General features: G+C 39.9%; 1 protein-coding gene across 1 annotated transcript in view; it reads right to left on the reverse strand.

Annotated features, from left to right (window-relative positions):
- Nucleotides 1-22,965, reverse strand: part of CNTLN (centlein) — a 302,717-nt gene that overhangs the window by 273,442 nt on the left and 6,310 nt on the right. The window contains exon 3 of the mRNA XM_063455244.1: nucleotides 8,041-8,129. Within this exon, the coding sequence (XP_063311314.1) occupies nucleotides 8,041-8,129 (89 nt within the window). The remainder of the gene's footprint in view (nucleotides 1-8,040; nucleotides 8,130-22,965) is intronic.

A 22,965-nucleotide genomic window follows, 5' to 3' on the forward strand; every position in this document is an offset into this window, starting at 1 on the left:
ACATGCAACAGTTTACTTAAGCCCCAGTGTATGCTGTGAGCCCGGAACGGAACAGATACGTGTGAGGGCAGGTATGCTGTAGTAGTTATGTTATAAGGACGCATTTATTAACAGTTGTATGCCCGGACCGGAGATGGGGTTGTAATATATTTCTGCCGTAAAGTGTGGACCTGGCCCGTTACCGACGCCGTGGGACTGTAGCCTGGCGGAACGGGTAGGTCAACTTACGGTATGCGAGTGCCTGTGATGTAATCTGCGGCGATGAACAGGAGATTTGGAAGCTGGTCGGACGGAAACCTGTTGCTGGGTTCCAGGACACAGTTTCAGCGTGGAAGACCTCGTGGGAACACAGAAGAAATCCAAAATGGCGACTGGATGAACCGGAAGTGCATTCAGACGCTGACCTTGATCGGTAAGGAGTCAGGTAAGGGGTGTAGCTTATATAGGGTGGTGAGTTAACTTAAGCCCCTCCCACAAATACAGGCCAAACGGCCTTATTACATATATATCTCCAAGTACTTTTTATTTAATTTAGAAACCATTTAACTTTTATAACTTTTTGACAGGCATTAGGGGGACTGCCTGAGAGCTCAGGCAGGCCCCCTGCAGGCAGAGCTGCATAAAGTCATTTTTACCATGTTATTGCGAGGACCCCACGATCACATGGCCTGGAAGGGCCGAATCTGCCGGAAGGGGGACAGCCTGAACACCCAAGCAGTCCCAAGGATCATGATCGCCGGCAGGGATCCAGTGAGTACAGAGGACGGCAGGGACATTCTATGCCGCCCTGCGGCATTTAGGACTCCCCCCCCCCCCCCCTGCCAGGATGGCACCATCCTTAATGGTTAATTATGGTCCCAGGAGTGGTCTGGTGACTTTCAAGTGTAAGTAATCAAACCATTTCAGAATGGTTTGACAACTAACTGGAGTCTGATGCGTACCTATAGCAGCTTCCTATTGAGTCAGGTATGAATCTCTCCACTCCAGTAAGCCAAGTTTAAATACAAATGATATTATACTGCAAGCAGGAATATCATCTGCTAGTTCTCCTAAAATTTGTCTTTAAATGTAAATAATGGCTCCTAAGCATACTATATTGAGTAGTAACAGCACTACAAAAACTATATTTCTTTAGAAAAGAAATTGGCAGCAATAAAGAGTTATAAAAGGGGTGAAAGCATTGTATGTATCACTAAAACATGAGCAGGAATTATCAACATTTTTAGGTTTGTTATTAAATCAATACTTGGTTTTTGGGAGACTCTTCATTCTAAAAATGTCGACCTATTTGCTGGCATACATGGTCAATTGTAATAGGGTAATTGGAATAGAAGTATACACTATTCATGTTACATAAGGCAGTTTTCTTTTACTGGCTATTTATCTATAACTTTTGATAGAATAAAAATAATTCAACACAGTTGTATTACAATCTGCATTAAATTATCTTCCTAATGATATGTAAAATTATATTATTCTAAAACGACTGATGTTATGAGGCATAGAATAGAAACTGTCCAAGAGGTTTCCACAATTATGGTCACTGGCTTATATGCATGCGGATGTCAAACATCCAAAATGCACTGAATTTATATTAATTTTAATATCTTATACTGGGCTGGCTAATAGAGTTACACCACCATAAGCAGAGGGGTTAGACTTTGTATGTGCAGTGTTTTACTTACCTTGAATCTAGTGACGGGCGAAGCTCCTGGCGCCGCTTTTCCGTGCCCCCTCCAACGTCACTGCGGCCATGCCAAGGTCCAATCCAGGCTTCCCATAGAGAAGCCCGTGATTGGACCATACTAGCTGCTCAGAGCACAAGCGCACGTACTCCATACTAGTTTCAGTTTTTTAAACAAAAAACAGTGCTGCATGGAGGAAGGCAGGAGGGAGCAGTGTTGGAGAGAGAGCTAGCTTCCCCTTGCAGTTGCTCTTGTCTGATGTCAGCATGCATTGCGCGTCAAATTTTCATTAGGATGTGCAGGGGTTTCATTATTTTTTAGGTTGATAATTGTTAATCTAATCTAACCCAATTCCCATAAAATGTGAATTAAGAGATCTAAAAAGGGAATTGAATTCACTAATAAGAGTTAAAAGAAACATTGCAAGCACCATAACAACTTCATCAAAACTATTTGTAATGTGAAAGATCTAAGAGGTCATCTTTACGGAGAAGCACATTTTAAACAGTGGAAATAGGCAAGATTTAGGAATCCCAAAGAAAAAAAAAAACAGAAACAAAAAAAACACCACATCATGAAAAAAAAACAAAAAACTTGCATTTGTGAACAGACTGCTTTAACATCTGCGCTTCACCAGAGTTTCCCCTAAGGAGTTTTAAATGATGCCTTCCTGTGCTGAATAAAGTGCTAACTTGCACCTTGAATTTCAAACTGTGTCCTGACCAGCCATCCAGTTGGTACAACACCAGCTGAAATCCCAACGGCCACTATTCAGTCAAGCTTGACTGCAATTATCATGTCAATATTTTGTGCTCCGATATGCAGATATGCACACATACGGGCTGCATAATACAAGTCTTCTCCATGGAATGTTGACTTGCATTCGATGCTGGAGGAATTTTTAATGAAATGAGATATTCCACTGGATAAAGACAACTGCAGTTATATCACTTAACATGCAAAGGCCAAGAGGTGTAGGGGGGAAGGTTTGCGGGTTTGATACACTTCAAATGTATAAGCACAGAATTGATTTAATAAAAGCTCTGCTTCCAAAACAGAAATGTATTTATTATGTGTTCTGAAAAAATATTCCTCTGAAATTTAATGTTAACAAATGATAGACAATGATTCCTAAAAATGTATAAATTCAGTAAATTAGATTTCATATACTTAGGGAAGAATTTGAAAGGCTTAGTATGAAGAAAACAAAGAATACAAAAAACACAATATAGAACTCATTATTAAGAAAATTTGTGTCATGTTTTAAAGAGCAACGACTATGCAAAGACAACACCAGAAAACAATCACAAATAAATGCTAATTTTTTTAAGTTTGCAAATCTTAATAAATAAGAGCCAATCCCCAAAAGGGAATAAAAGGTCACAAGTTTATTCAGTCATGCTTATATAGCTATCGAACGAGAACAACCAGCATTTCATTATGTAATGTAGGACACATCTTAACTGCTCCGTTACTCACTCAATACAACAGATGAAGGAACACAATTGATTTCAATTGTATTACGGCAAGTCTCTTAGTTACCTTTTTTTTTTTATTAATTTTTTTTTTTTTTTAATGGCCATTTCTAAAAATGAAATATTTTTGAAAAACATTTTCTTTGTTCCTTTGTGAAATTAATTATACTTATGGCAATGTTAAAGAGAAAAGCACCAAGTAAATAAAAATACATGTAACATATACGTTGGAAATATGGTATACTCCCAATGATAAAATTGTCAAGCACTGTCAGGGCAATAGGTTCTTTAAACAGTTTAAAAAAAAAATAAAAAAATATAATAATAATAATAATAATAAATAATATATTATATATATTAAATTCGAAATAAATGGTCAACACTAACTATAATTTTCAACAGGTTATGGGCATACAATTTCAACTAACCAGGCCTTATTCACCACTGCAATTCTGGAAAATCCATGGCACACGCTCCAGGGGTGAATTTGTAGTCACTCATGGGAAGTGGGAAAATTGAGCTGTGTAATGATGCTGGGACTGGTTCTGATGGGAACAAATTTAAGAGCAATACTCTTTTTTGAAAGAAAAGAAAACGTATATTGTTGAAAATACCTGGAAATTATTTCCATATGTGATATGTACTGAAAATGAATATAATATAAATTATAACACTAAAATATTTCATTAGAATTTTAATGTATTAAGTGAATTTTCTTCTATGAATACCTCACTGAGATTTTTGTTATTTACAAGAATCTCTATGTGGACATTAGTTGCAAAAGGCACTTCCAAGAATCAAGAATCGCTCAGTGTAAATAATAATTTAAAATGTTAAACTGAATCAGAGAGAAGGCTAAGGAAAAAAAACAAACAGTATTGGGAAACAGGTATTTTTAACTAATTTATTGTTGGGAGTGACAGAGTTTGCCATGGACAAAATGTGGTTTAAAGGGATATATAGCCGTGGAAGAGAATACGTTGAGAGATATATTGATGACTGACAAGGGAAGCATGGCTGCAAGCGGATGGCTAGTGAGGCAGATTAAAGGGACACTATAGTAACCAGAACAACTACAGCTTATTGTATTTGTTCTGGTGAGTAGAATCATTCCCTGAAGGCTTTTTACTGTAAACACTGTCTTTTCAGATAAAATGCAGTGTTTACATTACAGCCTAGTGATAACTTCACTGGCCACTCCTTAGATGGTTGCTAAAGATGCTTCCTTAAGCAGTCCTGCCTAATGTGCAGCACTACCATTCAGTGTCTCCACCCTCTGTATGCAGACACTGAACTTTCCTCATAGAGATGCATTGATTCAATTAATCTCTATGAGGAGATGCTGATTGGCCAGGGCTGTGTTTGAATTGTGCTGGTTCTGCCCCTGATCTGCCTCCTTGTCAGTCTCAGCCAATCCTATGGAGAAGCATTATGATTAGTTCAGACCACCACTTCTGATGATGTCAGCAGACAGGGGAAGGTCTGAGGCAGACAGGGGGAGAGCTAGGAGCTGCAGACTTGAATACAAGTAAGATTTTACAATATTTAGAGAGGCAAGAGGAGGCCAGGGGGGTAAGATGGTGGTTTCAAGACTATAGGTTAAGAATACATGTTTGTGTTCCTGACCCTGTAGTGCTCCTTTAATAAATATGCAGGACAGGTGTATGTATGACTGGTGATAAATCCATCAAAGGTTTATAAGAATAGTTGGTGTGAAAAAATGCCTTGAAAAATAGATATGGTTTGGGTTTTATCAATTAACAAAATGCAAAGTGAATAAATAGAAGAAAAATCTAAACCACATCAATACTTGGCATGATCACCCTTGGCCTCAAAACAATATAAATTTTTCTAGGTACACAACTCAGCAGGTAGTTTGTTTAAAAAATCTTGGAGAACTAATCACAGTTTGTGTGTTGATTTAGGCAGTCTCAGTTGCTTCTGTCTCTTCATGTAATCCCAGACTGACTCGATAGCATCACTTGCAGTACTCACAATTCTTTTTTATGTTGAATAAAGGTTTAATGACTTTGGCTATATGGTTGGGGTTGTTGTTACACTGCAAAATAAATTTTGGGCCAATCAGATGCTTTCCTGATGGTATTCCATCATGGATAGCACTTTGTCTGTACTTCTCAGCATTTAGGAGATCTTTAATTCAGACTAAGTCTATTTGTAGAAATGCAGCCCCAAATGTGCAGATAACGGCCACCATGTTTCCCTGTTGCCTACAAATACTCATTCTTGTTACACTCTCCAGCCCTTTCTTTGGTGAGCTACTTTCTGCTACAGCCAAATATTTTTTTAAATGACTACACAAGCCAGAGCACCTGCTGCCATTTGTTTTGCATCTCAGCTTCTGTGTTGTTTTGCACAGTTCAGTCACATAGCCTTGTTTGCAAATTGGAGGTAACGATTTTTTGCCACATGACTTCCATGAAGACAACGTCTGAGAAGACTTTCTTGAACAGAAAATGGGTGTACCAGGGTCACATGGGTTTCTGCCAATTCTGAGTAAATGGCAATGCTGGACATTTTCTGATTGCAAAGGAAAGTAAGCATGATGTGTCTTTCATCTGCTGTAGTAATTTTCCTTTGATGACCACTGTGAATATGGCTCTTAGTATTGCTTCTTTCTTTGCGCTTCTTCAGAAAAGCATGGATAGCACATCTTGAAACCCATGTCTGCCTTGACATTTCTGCATCGGTGAGACCTTATGATCATTAGCACCTGTTCCGTATGACTGTTTAATCATGCACCTGACTATATACCTACAAAATCACTTACAAGTGCAAGTGTACCTAGAAGAACTGATGTTGTTTCGAGGCAAAGGGTGGTATAACTAAATATTGATTTAAAGGATTCTTCTATTCACTCACTTTGCTAATTGACAAACACATGGGCGCACATAGGCCTATATATATGTACATCATATTTTCATTTATCAGCTGATCACTTCAACAAAGTAACTTGAGGAAACAAAAAAAGCCCAATACTTATGAAGGGAGATAATTATGTAAACACATTAAATGGTTGCAAACCCGCTGTCACATTATTGTCAGCCTCAGACAAGAAATGAATGGGGTTGTACTGATAGCTGTTTAATTCTCCAAATCTCCTGTGCAAGAGATCAGTCCAGGTGGATTTAAGTGAGCTCGTCTTGTTACCTATTTCTATGATAGAATTGCTCAGCAACAAAGGAAACAAGTGACCCTGTTTGCATAATACAAAGATCAATAGTATTTCAAGTAGCTGGAAAGTACACTATAGATTGTTACAATGGCTTGATAGAAATACCTAGAGGTTTGTACATCTCCCGAAGGTATTTACTCATTTGCACAGTAAAGACATTTCTTTTTTTGCTGTTTATTTCTGAATATTCAATGTAACGGCACAGAGGAATACAATATATACAAATTCACCTTGTTCTATAAAGTAGAAATGTAAAACAGGTAACTTATGAAAGAACCGCATTTATTTCGTTTCACCATGAGGTCTATGGCTATTTTATTTTCTACTGCTGTTGCGTTATAGTTATTTAGGCATGGTGCAGACAGAAATTCTAATTAGAAGTTGCTTTTTTATACTTATTGTCATAAGAATGGTTGAAATGGCGTATTCACTAAACAGTGAAGTGACAAGGGAATTGCAACATTTTGTGCTAAGTTGCACGTTAGCAAAAATATCTCCAACTGTTATATTTTTCCAAATCAACTATTTTGTCAATTACTTTATCTACTATCACAAATCACGTATCCCCACCATATGTGCTACTGAATCAAATGATTTTGAATCAAAATAAATAACCAGCTACTATACATTTGGGTTTATTTCTATCATAAAATGAACTTTAACCTCAAAGTTCCGTGGCACACATACTGGATACAAGACGTTTACAGTCACTAGCCAACATAAAGAATTGGTTATTCTCAGCCACACAAGCAAGAATAAAACACTTTGACTACTTCTTCACCCATTTCACATTCACAATGGTAAGTTGTTTTTTCACAACCTTTGCATTTGTGGTTGAAAAATATAGATTTGATCCTTTTGAAGCCATTTAACAATCAATGCATGCTACAACTTTGTAAACTTTGAGATGCTACCTGTAGAATATGATAATGAAAAACAGTCTATACAACATAGAGATGTATGTGAGCCCTGCATTGTTTTTGGTTATGCTCTTCTTTGGATGTGAATGCTCCCACACAGTTCTAGGTCAACTTGCTTTCAAGTGGTTTAACCCCTTAAGGACCAAACTTCTGGAATAAAAGGGAATCATGACATGTCACACATGTCATGTGTCCTTAAGGGGTTAATCAAAAGCAGAGGTCCTTAAAGCCCCCCTTTGGATGCCCCATTAAGAATTACATTTCTGCATTAGCAATATCAATTGACGGCAGTGATAGTCTTAGCATGTCAGCTGACCAGTCCAGTCCATCACTGTTGACATTAATATTGTTTGGCTATGGGTGCCCTGTTTTGGTCGTCACAGGAAAATGGTTTGTCACAGAGCCAAGAGCCCTAAAGTCACTAGCACCATAACGTCTATAATGGTATGTAGGGTGATGGTGCTTAGACTGCCCATTAGAAGGAGCACTGAATTATAAAAAAAAGAAAAAAAAAAAAGAAGTAGTAGATAAACCTGCAAAGGAAATGCAGCAAGTGAAAGTGCATTGTGTGTTTGTAATGCTCCTTTAACTTCTTCATGACGCATGTCTACTGGGGATCAATTAAGCAGTGAGCAAGAAAAATGTACTGAAGAACCACAGTACCACTGTATTTACTCATAATTGTGCATATCTCAAACTTTCTGAGCCTCAGATTTAGATCAACACAATAGAATAAAAGCATTGAAAATAAAATGATTTTGTCTTACCTGTCTACAACTAAACTGATAGCTTGAGTTATATCTGGATTTGCCACTTGAAGACGTTTCCACAACGACCACACAAATTCCTTGTCCGCCTGCAGAACAAATACAAATACATTTTATATCAAAATGGGTATATTTGCCTGCTTTGATCAGGTAGCAAATGTTTTCTAGATTCTGGAATAAAACAGCCACGGAACATGACAGGGTCTTGTTTGTGTCTACTAATCTTTTACGTAGACATTGTCTTGTCCAAATTACCAGCAAACGAACAGATTAGCATATGTTTGAAATATACTAACCCCAGTATCTATTTTCAGTGTCTTTCCACATGTGCATGCCATATGCACCGGCAACTCATTTAACAGACACTGTGCAAGCACAGTACTCCAAGATAAACACTGGAACTAAATATGGGGTAATTACTTCATTTTTAGATTATCTGCTAATGCTAATCAATACACTGTCTGTTATGATCATACAGTATAGTGTGAAGATAACATTATCAAATTTAACAGGCAAACTTATGCAATGTAATCAAGCTTATCCCATAATGTTTTTATTTATTTACCAATTATGATTTGTTTTTATCACTGTTACAGATATAATTAATCTCATCTTTCCTATGAACAGTAATGGAAGTCAAGTGACTTTTAGATGTGTAAATAAGTTAAATTAAATGCTGAATGTATTCTCTCTCACCATGCATACACCAAATGTTTTCATTTGATTGGACAGCACATGAATAAGAAAGGATTTTGTGAATTACGGATAGATCCCTTCCAAAGTGTTAAAGGCCTTACTTCAAGTGTCTGGCAACAAATTTAGAGCGAGGAGTACAGTTAATAATATGGAGCTATGTTTTTTATGTAATTATACATATGCTAAGAATATATTGTTACAGTTATTTTTGTTTTCGGAATATAGTAATGGGTAAAAGTGGCATCCTACCAGCAGTACTGTGCTTCTTCTGACTTTATTGAACCTTTATTGATTTAGCATTTTGATTTTTCTAATTGACTCGTAATGGTTTCTCTTCTGAAAACACATGTACCACTACATGGTTTATTTACAAAACATGGAATTGTACGCAATTAAAATCGGCTAAATATGTACAACAATGTCTCTGGTAACTACTATAGTGTCCTATAGTAAGCTGTGGCTGCACATGGTTTGGGTATTTTTGTAAATCACCTATTTTTGTAATTTAAATTTTGGAATTTGATTTTCAATTCACTACAAATTGGTATTAAATAAATAAACCATATATGCATAGCATACACATCTTGAGATTTATATAAAACACACAATGAAGAGAGATAAAGTCATATACATAACTTATCATTAACTCACTTTTTGCAAGCAAAAGTTTTAAGTGCTTTTTGCTGGTGGCAGAGATATCAGTAAGCAGTCAAAACATTAAATAACCCTGGGGTCGTGGCAGGGCTGCGGAGCAAGATAGCGGCATAATTACATACATAACAGCTCTGGTTAGCCCTTCAGTCCCAAGTACTTTACTGAGCATAAAGAGCAGATCATGAGGAAGAACACAAAGGGGACTGGCACCCTGAAGCCCCAGGCGTCACGCCAGTCATCAATTACCTCATCTTTGTGACCGTTCCTATCCTCTGACGGACCTTGCCTCTCAGGCTTCACCTGAGGCCTACCACTCCTTGAAGCCCTCCATGTCGCGATCAGTGGACCCAGACTGTGAGAAGTCCCTCTACTTGGCACCACTAGACTAGGCAAGCCTGATAAGGGCACTGCCAAAGGCAGACCTAAAGTAGGCTACAACATCCCTGCATGCCTCCATTCACACTGATCTCCAACTGATATTTGATGACCTGCAGTGCTTGACAGACCGAATGGCGCATGAGGAAGCAGACCACAATAACTTGATGGCAGCACAAGCCATGAAAAACAACACCCTAGAGTGCCCCACGTGCAGCTGACGCAGATGGCAGAAACTCCACTTATAGGGCCTGCCAGAGCATTTCCGTCAGGTCTACGATATTCAGCGACCTCCTCCACAGAGCAGGTGATACTTCAGTTAAATAGGTCAGGGTGCACAGGGCATTGAGACCAAAAGGCCAAAGAGATGTCTTCTGCTGCCTCCAACATTATACTCTCAAAGAAGAGATACTACAAGCTGCCAGACTGCCGTTACAACTCACCCGTTACAACACCCGTTACAACTAATGGGCCCTTTTTTTTGTATCCTCAAGGGTTAATTTGTATTTTTCTTAAACCCTTAGGGGTTAATTGTATTTAATTTGTTATTTTATTAATCTGACGTTGATTCTTTAGTTAGCTGGAGTGGGTGGAAAGTTTGCAAAAGTTTTAAAATAAGTATAATAAAAAAAAAGTAAAAAAAAACAATGAAAAAACAGTTTAAAAAAAAGTTAGAAAAACTAAGTTCAAGTTGCAGCTTCACAATGTCTAGAAGAAAACTGCTGAGGAGCCCTATGATATTTTAGCAGCTGACTGACGCCACAGACACTGCCTCTGAGAGTAGTGATGACTCTGTGCCAGATACTGCAGGGGCCCTCTGTTGTAAGCGCCGAGTCCCCTGACATGGCTCATGACGCTGGTGACTGGGAACCCCCAAATGATTTTACGCCTGACATCCCAGAGTTTACTGGTAGTCCTGGAATTCAGTTGGACTTGGCTAACTACAGTGCACTGGATTTCATGCAGCTACACTTGGGGGATGATATTTTAGGGGATATCGTCACCCAGACCAACATTTATGCTGCGCAGTACCTGACACTTAATGATCAGAGTCTCATCGCCAGGAAAGGGAGTTGGTACCCAATCAGTGTGCCAGAATTAAAAAAAATGTGGGCACCAACTATGCTAATGGCATTATTAAAAAAAAAAAAAAAAAAAAACAGCATCAGGATGTACTGGTCCACAAATCCTGTATGCAGCACCCCTATTTACTCCCAGACCATGAATAGGTCCAGATACGAAGCAATACTTCTCTTTTTACACTTCAGCAACAATTCAAAGTGCCCCCCAAGAGATAATCCTCAGTACGATCCTCTATAAAATTGACTCCCTTATTTCCCACTTCAGACAATTTGGCTAAATTTACATCGAACAAAAAAAATGTGTGTAGATGAGTCTTTGATGAAATACAAGGGTGGACTGGGGTTTAAGCAATATATCTTGGCCATGGTATGGGATAAAGTTATATAAACTTTGCTAACGTGCCAGTGGCTATGTTTACACCTTCCGTGTTTACAAAGGTAAAGACAGCCACTTGGATCCCCCATGTTGCCCGGATATCATTGGGACTAGTGGGGAAATTGTATGGGATCTAATTAACCCATTGCTAAACAAAGGGTATAATTTATATATAGATAACTACTATAACAGCATCCCTCTTAGGATGCTTTATTGCTTCGAAACTGTGGCCTGTGGCACTATCCGAAAGACACGTGTTGGTTTCCCAAAAGCCCTGGCACAAAAAAAGCGCAAGGGGGGGAAACTGCTGCTCTCTGCCAGGACAAATTGCTGGCTCTCAGATTTAAAGATAAAAAGGAAGTGTTCATGCTAACATCCATGCATACTGAGCACACTCGAAGAGTCACAGTTCATGGCAGACAAGAAACTAGATAGGTGCCAGTCTGCATTAGGCAGTACAACAAGCATATGTGGTGGGTTGACCTGTCCGACCAACTGCTGCAGTCATATTTAATACTGAGGAAAACAAGGGCATGGTACAAAAAGTTTGGCATTTACCTAATGCAAATGGCGACAACAATGCCTTTATTCTATACAAAAAAAGGCAGAGGCTGACATTAAATCCACATTTCTGGATTTTCAGTTTCAGCTGATTTCTGGGCTGCTCACTGAGTGCCACAGTGGGGAACCATTAGCCGGGCCTAGCAGCAGAAGGGTTGAGACAGGTCACTTCTATTTCTGCATACCACCAACCCCCAAAAAGAAGACACCCCAGAAAAGGTGCAGGTTGTGCTATCAGAGGGGCATAAGACTGACGATGTTTAGGTAATTCTGACTCTGATTATTTCATTATTTTTATTTTTCTAATTTTATTTAGTTAATTAGGGTGCGTGGTAATTCATGGGAAATTGGGGAGGTTAGTGTTACGTTAGGGGTGAAAAGATTTTTAAAAAATTAAAATATTTAAAAAAAAATCATTTATAACATTATTTAGTTAAAGTTCTTGGGTAAAAAGTTAAAAATGCTTAGGAAGTTCTGAATTCTATCAGCAGAAAGAGTTGACAGACAGTGCCTCAGAGTTTGATGAAGGTTAATACAGTGATAAAGGCCTACCATTTCTTAAAGAAGGTATTAGTGGGGTAGTTTTAATTATCAGCCTGCTAAGATGCTCTAAAATTGCACATGGACCCAGCGTCAAAACGTAACGGACTAGACGTGCTTTAGAGGAGCTCCGGTCAAACTCAAGAGACTTTATGCATAAAACGTAGCTAAACAAAGCCAAAGGAGCCCTCCACTACCTCACCACTCCCAGAGATACTATGGGGCGCAAACACTGCAAATTTCACGGGCCAGAACCCCCTACTCACAGAGATATACGGCTCACGTTTGAGTGGCCTATGGCGCCCGTGACGAGCCACATGGAAAATACCTCGGAGGAATCACTAGAGAAGGATGAGGAGGTACCTACCTCTCCCAGGCGAGGCGAAATACACCAGGCAGCGGAGACAGATGATGACTCGTCCCCTGCAACAAAAGGGGACATAAAACAGATGCGCCAAATATGGAAGTCTGACCACCAGGAGATACAACGCGAAACGGGGGCAATAAAGATAAAGCTCCAAGAGGTGGAAGTGCATGACAAGGCGAGAGAAACAAGGCTGCAAATTACAGAAACCACTGTGGTAGGGATTGCGCTGCAAGTCCAGAACCTGAACCGCACAGTGGCATCCCTAGAGTCCTGACACAGACGCCATAACATACGCTTAAGGGGTATCCCCGAAGAGGTACAGGGGGAAGCGCTCCTACCCTACACCCAACAGCTAATTGCAAACCTAGGCTTAAAGGGGAGAACAGACCCCAGTATAATAACCACCGCGTTTAGAGTCAGGAAAGCAAGTACAGCCACGGTGGCATCCCCAAGGGACACTATAGTAGTTACCAGAGACATCGTTGTACGATTGGCTATCATGGTTCACTCTAGGAATGTGGGGAACGTGAGGTTTGAAGGCGCCATCATCACCTTCTTCAGTGACATCCCAATCGCCACGCTTATGGAAAATCGAAAACTGTCGCCTGTCGCCAAGAGATTGAGAGACCACTCTATGCGGTATAAGTGGGGAGCAGATGGAGCCCTGATTGTGACAACTGGTGACCTGACTACCACCCTCACATCTGACGAAGACCCAGAGAAACTGTTCCGCAGTCTGGGCCGGGGAGACCCGCCGATAGAAGCGGGATCGAGCAGCCGCAGCGGAGAGACGGTGCAGGAGGCCTTAGGGGATGTGAAATCTGCAGCCCGGCACAAGATAGACCAGACTGGGAATCCAAAGATTCTGAACGAAGCATGCCGAGTAGGGCACCAACCACACACATTAATAGCATAGGCCCAGACCCACGGTTGCCACCCATATAATCACGCCCGTTCCCTTGTCCACCAAGCATACCTGCCAACACACCTTAGCCTTTGTCTGGGGCGTCAACATGCATCAGTCACACACAGGAAGACACTTACTATAGCACTCATCCAAAGATGTGATACCATACACAGAGCCAACACCCAGAGACGTTACCAGTGTCAAAAAATGTCATTTTATAATATGTTATATTACTTTAAGTTATAATTATTCAACCTTCATACTCTGAAATGAATGTCTGTTATCAGGCCGGAAATTCAATAAAAATACATATTATAAAAAAAAATAATAAAAAATAAAAGAAATTCTAAGTTTGAAAAAAAACTGATATGGCTTGGTCTCCAATGTGCCCCTTCAATTGGAGACCAAGCCATATCTTATATTAACATCTCCAAGTGTGCGTCAAAAAGGCAGAAAAAATGCTAACTGCTACAAGACTTAGTACAAACTAGCAAAAAAACAATCCTGCGCCAAGGTTTAAAATATGCCATTTGAAATACCCTGGAGTGTCTTTTTTTACTTTTACAAATGGTAGGCCTTTGTGGTTTTTTTTTTTTTCAAACAGTCAAACTGCTATAATGCCCCAAATTGAAATATAGGCCCACCAAATCCGTCTCTCAAAATTCTACTGAAAATATTGAAATAGACAGGTCTCCTATAAGGCACTGTAGCTTCACAAAATAGTGTCAAAGACATCGTTGTACTCAGCAGGTGTAGCTGAACACAAAAATGAGGTTTTGTAAAGGAATAGCACACACCTAAAAATGTAAACATTACTTGTGTCCTTAAGTACAAGACAAGCTTTTAAAGCTGAGTCCTTAAGGGGTTCAACTTAAAATAAACTGCAAGTGGCAATAGATGGTCACACCAAATATTGATTTGAATTGGCTTTTTCTTTTTTCAATCACTTTCCATTTTGCCAATTGATAAAAATAAAATATTAACCTTTCTAATTTTTTTACATCTGCCTAAAACATGTACATACATATTAAAACACTGCTTAAACAAATAAAACACAGAAAGAAGGCACTAAAGCATGTTGAAGTTGTTATGGTATCAGGAGTGCCCTGATGCCCCCATTACCCATTGTAAGTTTTCAAACTATTTCAGAAAGGTTTGACTTCTCACCTTTTTCTCGCTGGACCCCACTCTCAGTGAGGTGTGTAGTAACGGAGGTTACTAAACCCAATGGTGCAGGGCTTATCTCACAGACAAAGTGATCAGCTTAGCAGGGCTAATGGAAACTACTGCTTAGGTAGTGGAGGCCAAGGAAACAAGTCAATGCGTTCTAAAATAGTTCTACACCTTACAGCGTGGTGCACCAAAGCACTCATAACACTATTGCTACTACAGCAACTTGTAGTGGCTATGGCGCCTAGGGTGCTCCTTTAACATTATAGCTATCAAAACTCAACTAGCATCATTGATTTAATTTATATTAAAATTATTTAAAAAAAAAAAGAAAAATGCGTACAAGTTAACAACATTGAGCTGGCTGTGAGTGGGCATCCTTAGTGTCTCTGGCATGGAAGTCTTTATTTCGCTTAATTATTAAACAGCTTTTCAAACATCTTGGCACAATTAATAGACGCGCTAAAATTGCTCCCTGAATGGTTACGAGAGCCAAACAACATCTTTTGAAAGAAAGCTGTACACCCTGCCTGAAATTGGCACAGGAAGCAGGATTTCCAGCTGTCCAGGCCTGCAAGGAATCAATCTGCAGCGTACCGAAGGATTGTCAAGCATACGTGCTTCACGTCTGCAGATCAGAAAACAGTCCTGCATACAATAAGTTATCAACTGTGATATGGATACTAATAATAAATGTTGGATGTGCATGGTCAAAAATTTAGTGTGCTTTACTACTGATACCTTGTTTGCAATATGTTAAGTTTATTAATTTACAGTGGAAAAGAACATAAATAGGATTTGTCATCAATCTTTTTGCAATTTAACCCCTTAAGGACACATGACATGTGTGACATGTCATGATTCCCTTTTATTCCAGAAGTTTGGTCCTTAAGGGGTTAATGTAAGAGTTTTTATTTCTGATTTATTCAATTACATTATTTTACACAGCATAAAAGACCAGATAGGGGTTGATTTGATTTGCGCGTTCGCTCAAACCTCAAATACACACAATATAATTTATCATGACTAAACTGCATTCAGTGTATTTTATTGTTTATTTTTAGATACACATATGATATGTAAACACCCGATCAGTATTTAGTGTGCTCTTATTGTTTTATTCTCAGATGGAATGGGTACAAATAATTGGTATTTATGGTTTTCTATTGGAGTCTGACTGCATAAATTAATTCCTTATTTTTTTTGTTAATGGAAAATTGCAGTCACTGTAACAACTTCATTTAATTGAATATGGTGAATACGGTTAAAACTGGTGTTTAATAATTAGAAGGCTTGGAAGCATTACTTTAAGCCACACCTTCAAGCTCTCTGGATAGAAGAGTTAGGATTGTTACTTCCTGGCTCTCATACCCAGGCATACCGTGAAGTCAATGCTTGTCACAGATTATCATTGATAAAAGAATCATTATCAGATTGCAGCAAGCACAGCACATATAATCCACAATATTCCTCTATGAGAAGCATTGAATTGGACAATGATCCTAGAGGCACACCTCAAGGATGATGTCACGCGAGGAGGAGCAGGCAGCAACACAGAGGGAGACTCAGCGCTAGAAAAAAAGGCAAGTATTTTTTTATTATTATTTACAGTGCACATCAGAGAGAGTTCCCTAAAACTAGGAGCATGAATATTTAGTGTTAGGAATGCAGGTGTGGATTCCTAATGCTACAATATCCCTTTATATACACATATTTGTTATTAATACATGGGAATTTAGGCCAAAATGCTTACATTTGAAAATTAAAAACAATACACTTAATTTTCCTCCTTGGTTATTTTGGTCTAAACGTTACAATTCGTTTATCAGTTCTCCGCAGTTTGCATTAAAAAAAACTACACTGAGCTCATATCTGCATGCCATAACACTTCTACAAATGAATTATGTATATGTTAAATAAAATGGGATTCAGTACATATATAGATATATAATAATAAATCCAACAGAACATGTATGTAATCTCCACATCTTCTCAGATATTACAGTTTGATATTGGAGACAACGTTTAAAAAAAAAAACAGCTGGCTGCCTGCAATAAAACAAACATAAGTATTTTTAAAAAAATTGTATGTTTATCTTTATTTACAGGGTATTCACTAAACTCCTAATTTTTGCAAATAAAATCAAAATGGAAATAAACAGGCAGAAATAGTTAAGTTGGGACTGTGGCGGAGTTGGAGAATTTATACAGCTAAGCTATTTTTTGTCTTAGTTTTCCCATGCAAACCTAATTGTAAAAATTCTAATTTCAGTGAATAAACCTGTGGGTCCTATGTTCATCACAAACATAGGAAACAGAGTACAACAACTGGGAAACCAGATCCACATCCATGCTGTTACTGTGATAAGTCCTATTCACGAATGCCAAAACTTCAGGGTAATCCTGAGGAAGTCTGGTGGATGGAGTAATGTCACTTACAGTCCATTAATATAATTATACACACTCATAGGTCAGTAGATCACCTGATTACACACAGCCCAGAAAAAAGAAAGGAAAACTAAAAAGCAAGTAGTAGGAGCACCATATGGATAAAGAAAAGGGACAGGGAAGGGGGTGAGTAGGTAATTTACCCAAAGGGGCCTCTGTCTTGTCTCTCTCAAGCCTTTATTTGCCATTTTTATTTCCAAATTAATGCATTGACAGTCTCTTTTCTTTTGACTTGTGCAAAATATATTCTGTCTACATGTAGTAACAAATATAACACATGTCACTGATTAAATCCTCAATGCCACACAAATAAGAGCCTTTGCGAATGCGACTCGCTACCTTCATTTCTCCCAGCAAATGCATCATCATATTGAATTATAATATATGAGAGAACATTTCCCTTTCATCATTTCCATTTAAAATTTTTCCCTTTGTGTTGTCCCCATTAATAATGGATGCAGCTAAAGAAGGAGTTTCTGTGGAATGGAAACTGACAAAAGAGGGACGCTTAGGCACACAGCCGTACCATTGAGACTGGATTGTTATTCAAGCAATGGAAGTTTAAAGAAAGTTTGGAAGATGGAGATCACAGGCATTTTCCTTGTATATTTAGATTATGGATGAATGAAAAGGCATTCTTTGTATAATGGTTTAAGACAGTTACCTGTTTACACAATGGCTTGTGGAAAGGAAAGGGAAATATTAAAAAAGGGATAAGATAGAAAGAAAGAAAGAAAAAAAATAGGGCACTGCATAGTCAACACAATAGTCATATCTTGAATTGCACAGTTTTGTAATTTCAACTGTTCTTCTCCATGCTCTGAAAATTCCTATAGACATTTCCAATAGCTTACCAAAGAATGCGGTTTCCATATAAATAATACAGTACCCCTCTCATCACAAGAGCAAAACGTAAAAAGCTTTTCTACCTAGATAACATACTTTAAAAAAAATTCTGCTCTGCTCCTAAAGTAGAATTTCTGTTTTTACACTATTATAAGAATGTTCTTACTTTGTTTTGAATTTTATTTTACTCATCCAAAAACATGTACATAAGGTTGAAAGAATAGGAAATTTTAAATATGGGGTACAGTTGCATTGTTGACCGGCTTCTTGAGTCAGGGTCAGAGTCGTGGAGTAAGCAATTATGGGTTACTAGAATTGGTAAAAGATGTACCATATCAGAATAAATGTACCATATATGCCAGCAGCTGACCCCTAGTTTTGGGAAGATTTCTTACGATTAAAATGTGGACTTATATATATATATATATATATATATATATATATATATATATATATATATATTGTCAATTATAATACGATAATGCACTAAATATTTGTGTAGTGTGTGTATAGTAAATGCAGAGTGTGGGTTTGTGTAGTGTGTGCATAGTGAATGCAGAGTGTGTGTTTGTGTAGTGTGTGCATAGTGAATGCAGTGTGTGTTTGTGTAGTGTGTGTGTTTGTGCAGTGTGTGTATAGTGAATGCAGTGTGTGTATAGTGAATGCAGAGTGTGTTTGTGTAGTGTGTATAGTGAAAGCAGAGTATGTTTGTGTAGTGTGTGTATAGTGAATGCAGAGTGTGTTTGTGTAGGTATGTAATGTGTGTATAATAGGGGGGGGGCGAGTATTTTTGTTTTTAATATTTAATTTTTTTTTACATCCCTGTGGCATGGTGCTCTGAGCCAACCGCTGGACTCTGCAGAGGGGGTCCCGCAGCATAGTTTCACTTCCCTTCCCAGAAGCTCCCGTCTAACTCTCGCAGCATGTGTGCCGCACAAAGTGTTGCCATGGTAACCCATTTGTGTAGTGTGTATATAGCGAATGCAGAGTGTGTGTTTGTGCATAGCGAATGCAGAGTGTGTGTTTGTGCATAGCGAATGCAGTGTGTGTTTTTGTAGTGTGTGTGTGTGTGTGTGTGTGTGTGTTTATATATAGTGAATGCAATGGGGGGGGGCATTTTTTTTATTTTTTTTACGTTTTTTAAAAATATTTTATTTTTTAACATTTTATTTTACATCCCTTCTCCCTGCTTCTTACCTGGCCGGGGGGGGGAGATCGCATTCCCTGGTGGTCCAGTGGCATGGTGCTCAGAGCCCCTTTCCGTTCCCAGCAGCTCCCGTCTAACTCTTGTTTGGTAAACCGTGGCAATGCTCTGACGGCCGCGGGACTCGCGTAATTTAGACATGGGAGCTGCTGGGAAGGGAACAAACAGGTAGCCGGGGGCCGGCAGGTACACGTACACACACATATATATACAGACAGACCTATATACACACAGACAGACATATATATCGAAAATATGTGTGTGTACATAGGAAATGTGGGGCCCAGAACTCCAAGAGCAGTCCGGGCCCACCAGGCCAATGACAACTGTTATGGTTGTCATGACCTGATGGCGGCCCTGCTTCAACACATTTGTTACATTACATTTTACATTCAATTATCTTTCTAATGACATATCATTTTACAGTATTATTCTAAAAAAGACTGCTGTTATGAGCCATGGAACCTCAGAAGGAATTCCAAAAGGTTATCACAATGACCTATAGGTAGGAGTCAGAGTTGGAAGTACTATAAATTGAGACATTGGAGTTGAAAGATTTGTGTACAAACTCCACAGCTTACATTGTGGCATGCTTTTGTAATGTATTATTTATTTATTTATTCATAAAATATTTTACCAGGAAAGATACATTGAGATTTCTCTCGTTTTCAAGTATGTCCTGGGTCCACAAATCATTGCATTGTTACAGTTAGTGTACAATAAAATACAAAAACAATATTAATATACAATATATACAAAATTTAACATAGAACAGGTAGGAAATATGTAATCAACCATGACAGGTGCATTCTGTTTTGAGGTATGTAGAGAGGGATCTCTTTTTTTTATTTTTTATTCTTTATTTTTCGTGTGCAATGAAGAGTACATGTGCAGGGCTACGATAGCCTCCAAACAATAGACATTATCATAAACAGTTAGCAAGATTTTGGGCACACATTTTTCTAATTATATACGGTCTCAATGTTATAACGAGTGAATTGAGGTGTAGAACTGTTAGGGTTATAGACACCCTTCTAAAGAGGTCACCCTGAGTACTGCGGGGCCGTTGGTGGATGGGGATGGGTAGTGGCGGCTATGTCTGATAGCTATTCTGTTCCCCTGTCGCGTCTCACTTGTCGTGGGTAAGCTATGTGTCACCTGGCCTCGGTGTGAGTGGTTGGGGCTTGTGGTGACAGTTGCAGATTCACTTTGCATTGCCCCCTATCATGTCTAGGTCCCGTCTCGTGTCTCATCTGGTTGTGGTCATTAGAGTACTTCAGCGTGCGCGGCATTCTGGGAGTCATATAGTGTTATGTAGTCCTAGGAGTGGTTGCGTGTTACGCTGGTCTAGTTTACTACTATTAAAGGTTGGGTCTAGTTGTGGGAAAGTCGCTGTGTTGCGTCTGGGTTGAACTGTGCCCTTGGGGCCAGAGGCTAGAAGTGTGTGCGCTGCAGTGATTTCCCTTTAACCCCAGGAGGGGGGGGGGGGGAGGTGGTGTCAGCTCCCTTGGGCCTTTTTGCCCGTAACAATAACCTTTGGAATATGACAGACTGTAAAGTTATGAAACATAAAACATTTAAACTGTTTAAACTAAGGCCTATAAGGCTGTATGCAGATAGAGTTCGTTCAGGTGTTAGTGCCCCGGCTTGGTCCAGGTGTCAGGTGTAGATCTGCGCCTGTTGTCCCTGGTTGGTGTGCAAGCCTCGTTGTTGGGATCTGTGCAGGGTTCAGGAGTCCCAGGGCAGCCATCAACGCTGGTCCCTCCGTGTGGTCAGTAGCTTTGTAGTGTTTGTCATCTTTGGTGATCCAGAGTGTCCCTGGTGTCGACCACCTGTAGGCTATTCCTGCTGCTAGGAGTTGTTTGGTGATTGGGTGCATGCTCTTGCGCCACATTAGTGTGGCTCTGCTTAGATCCTGAAAGAAGGATAGTTTGCTGTCCTCAAACTCAAATGGGGTGTTGCCTTGCATAGCTGCCATTAGTCCAAGTTTGTCAGACATAGATTGGCATCTTAGTATTATGTCTCGTGGAGCTGTGGTGGGTGCCTGTGAGGATTTGGCTATCCTATAGACCCCGTCGAAGTGGAAGGTTTTAGCGTGCTTGGCTGGGAGGAATGAGGCCGCAAGGCGCCTGGTAAAGTGCGGTAGCTCCTCCAGCGGCACCGTCTCAGGTACTCCCCTGATCTTGATGTTTTTGCGGCGCCCTCTGTCGTTTAGTAGATTGACTTGTCTGGACATTGCCGCTTGTGTGGATTGTAGGTTGTGCAGCTTCTCCCCCATTATGTGATAGTTCTCCCTCAGTCCCTTGACCTCCTCCTCAATTGCCTGGGTGCGTGAGGACACTGCGTGTACATCTAGCTTTAGGACTGCCAGATCTGCTTCCCACATTTGTCTCAAATTCTGTTGCAGGCCTGTCAGCATTGCCTGTATATCTTGTTTTGAGGCCGGTGCAGTGGCTTCTGACTTCTCTACTTGTGTGGAATGATGGGGACTGGGGTGTGGGCTGTCCTGCGGTTCCCCCTCTTCTGAGGGTGGCGGGGATTCTTCGTGGGGCCAGCAGCATTCTTCTTCCCTGCGCTTGGGGCCAGCAGCATTTGGCCTATGTCACGCTGGGGTTTCGGGGTGCTTTGAGGTGGTTTTTGGGACCTGCGCCCCATCTCACCTGAGTTCCGTGCGCTGGGGTACCAGTCCTCCAGGTCTGTAAGGTTCCAGGGCCAGTATTCCCCTGCTGTGGTCTGAGGCCTCACTCCCGCCCGGTAGGCCTTGCCGCCGCGGCGTTTATTTTTGGAGCCGGGCGTCTGAAAGAATGGCATCGGCGGTTACAGTTGGGTCTCCTGGGCACCGTGGCGGTATTTGTGGCACAATTGCGGTGCTCTGTAGGAGAAGGAGGATCTGGCTGCTTTCTTTTTGTATGATAATATACTATAGCTAAATCCCCATTATTTTGTCCTGTTTTAATTCAGATGTTAAAAACTATTCCAATTGGTGACCATTGAAGCTGGTGTCTAGTGCACTGGATTTTGCATGTATGTGATAGATAGATAGATTGGAAGATTGGAAGTTAGCGAATGTTGTGCCCATTCACAAGAAAGGTAATAGGGAAGAGTCGGGCAACTATAGGCCAGTAAGCCTTACTTCAGTAGTGGGGAAAGTAACGAAAAACCATGGTCAAGGATAGGATTGTTGAACATCTAAAATCACATGGATTTTAAGATCAGAGACAACATGGGTTTTTGAAAGTATTTAGAAAATTGGGCAGACTAGATGGGCCAAACGGTTCTCATCTCCCGTCACATTCTATATTTATATGTTTCTAACAGACACATGTTCACAGGGCTCCCTCTGTATTTGCTGATTTTTTTTAAATACTGACGAATATCAAGCCTGTACACACACCTTTGTGCACTAGCCGTGTTGGGAGTGTTTTGTGCACATTTTAAACCCTTGCTCAGGAACCTCAGATGGATTGATGCAGCCTGCAGGTGCTGGAACTGGGGAAAGGCAGCCACTCACCTCACCTTCGCATTGGCAGTGTAGAACTCGCTGAACTATTGCCCCCACCTCCCCCCCTTCACCGGTCCACTACTGGGAGGCAACCTGGCTGTGTGGAAAGCATGAAACAATGCCGTACAGTCGACCTGCTGATTTTGAGATGTGCTTTGCTAAGTGCCGTGCTGAGCAGCTGGATTACACGACCAAAC

Source organism: Pelobates fuscus, chromosome 5 (assembly GCF_036172605.1).
Source record: "Pelobates fuscus isolate aPelFus1 chromosome 5, aPelFus1.pri, whole genome shotgun sequence".
NCBI classification, from domain to species: domain Eukaryota; kingdom Metazoa; phylum Chordata; class Amphibia; order Anura; family Pelobatidae; genus Pelobates; species Pelobates fuscus.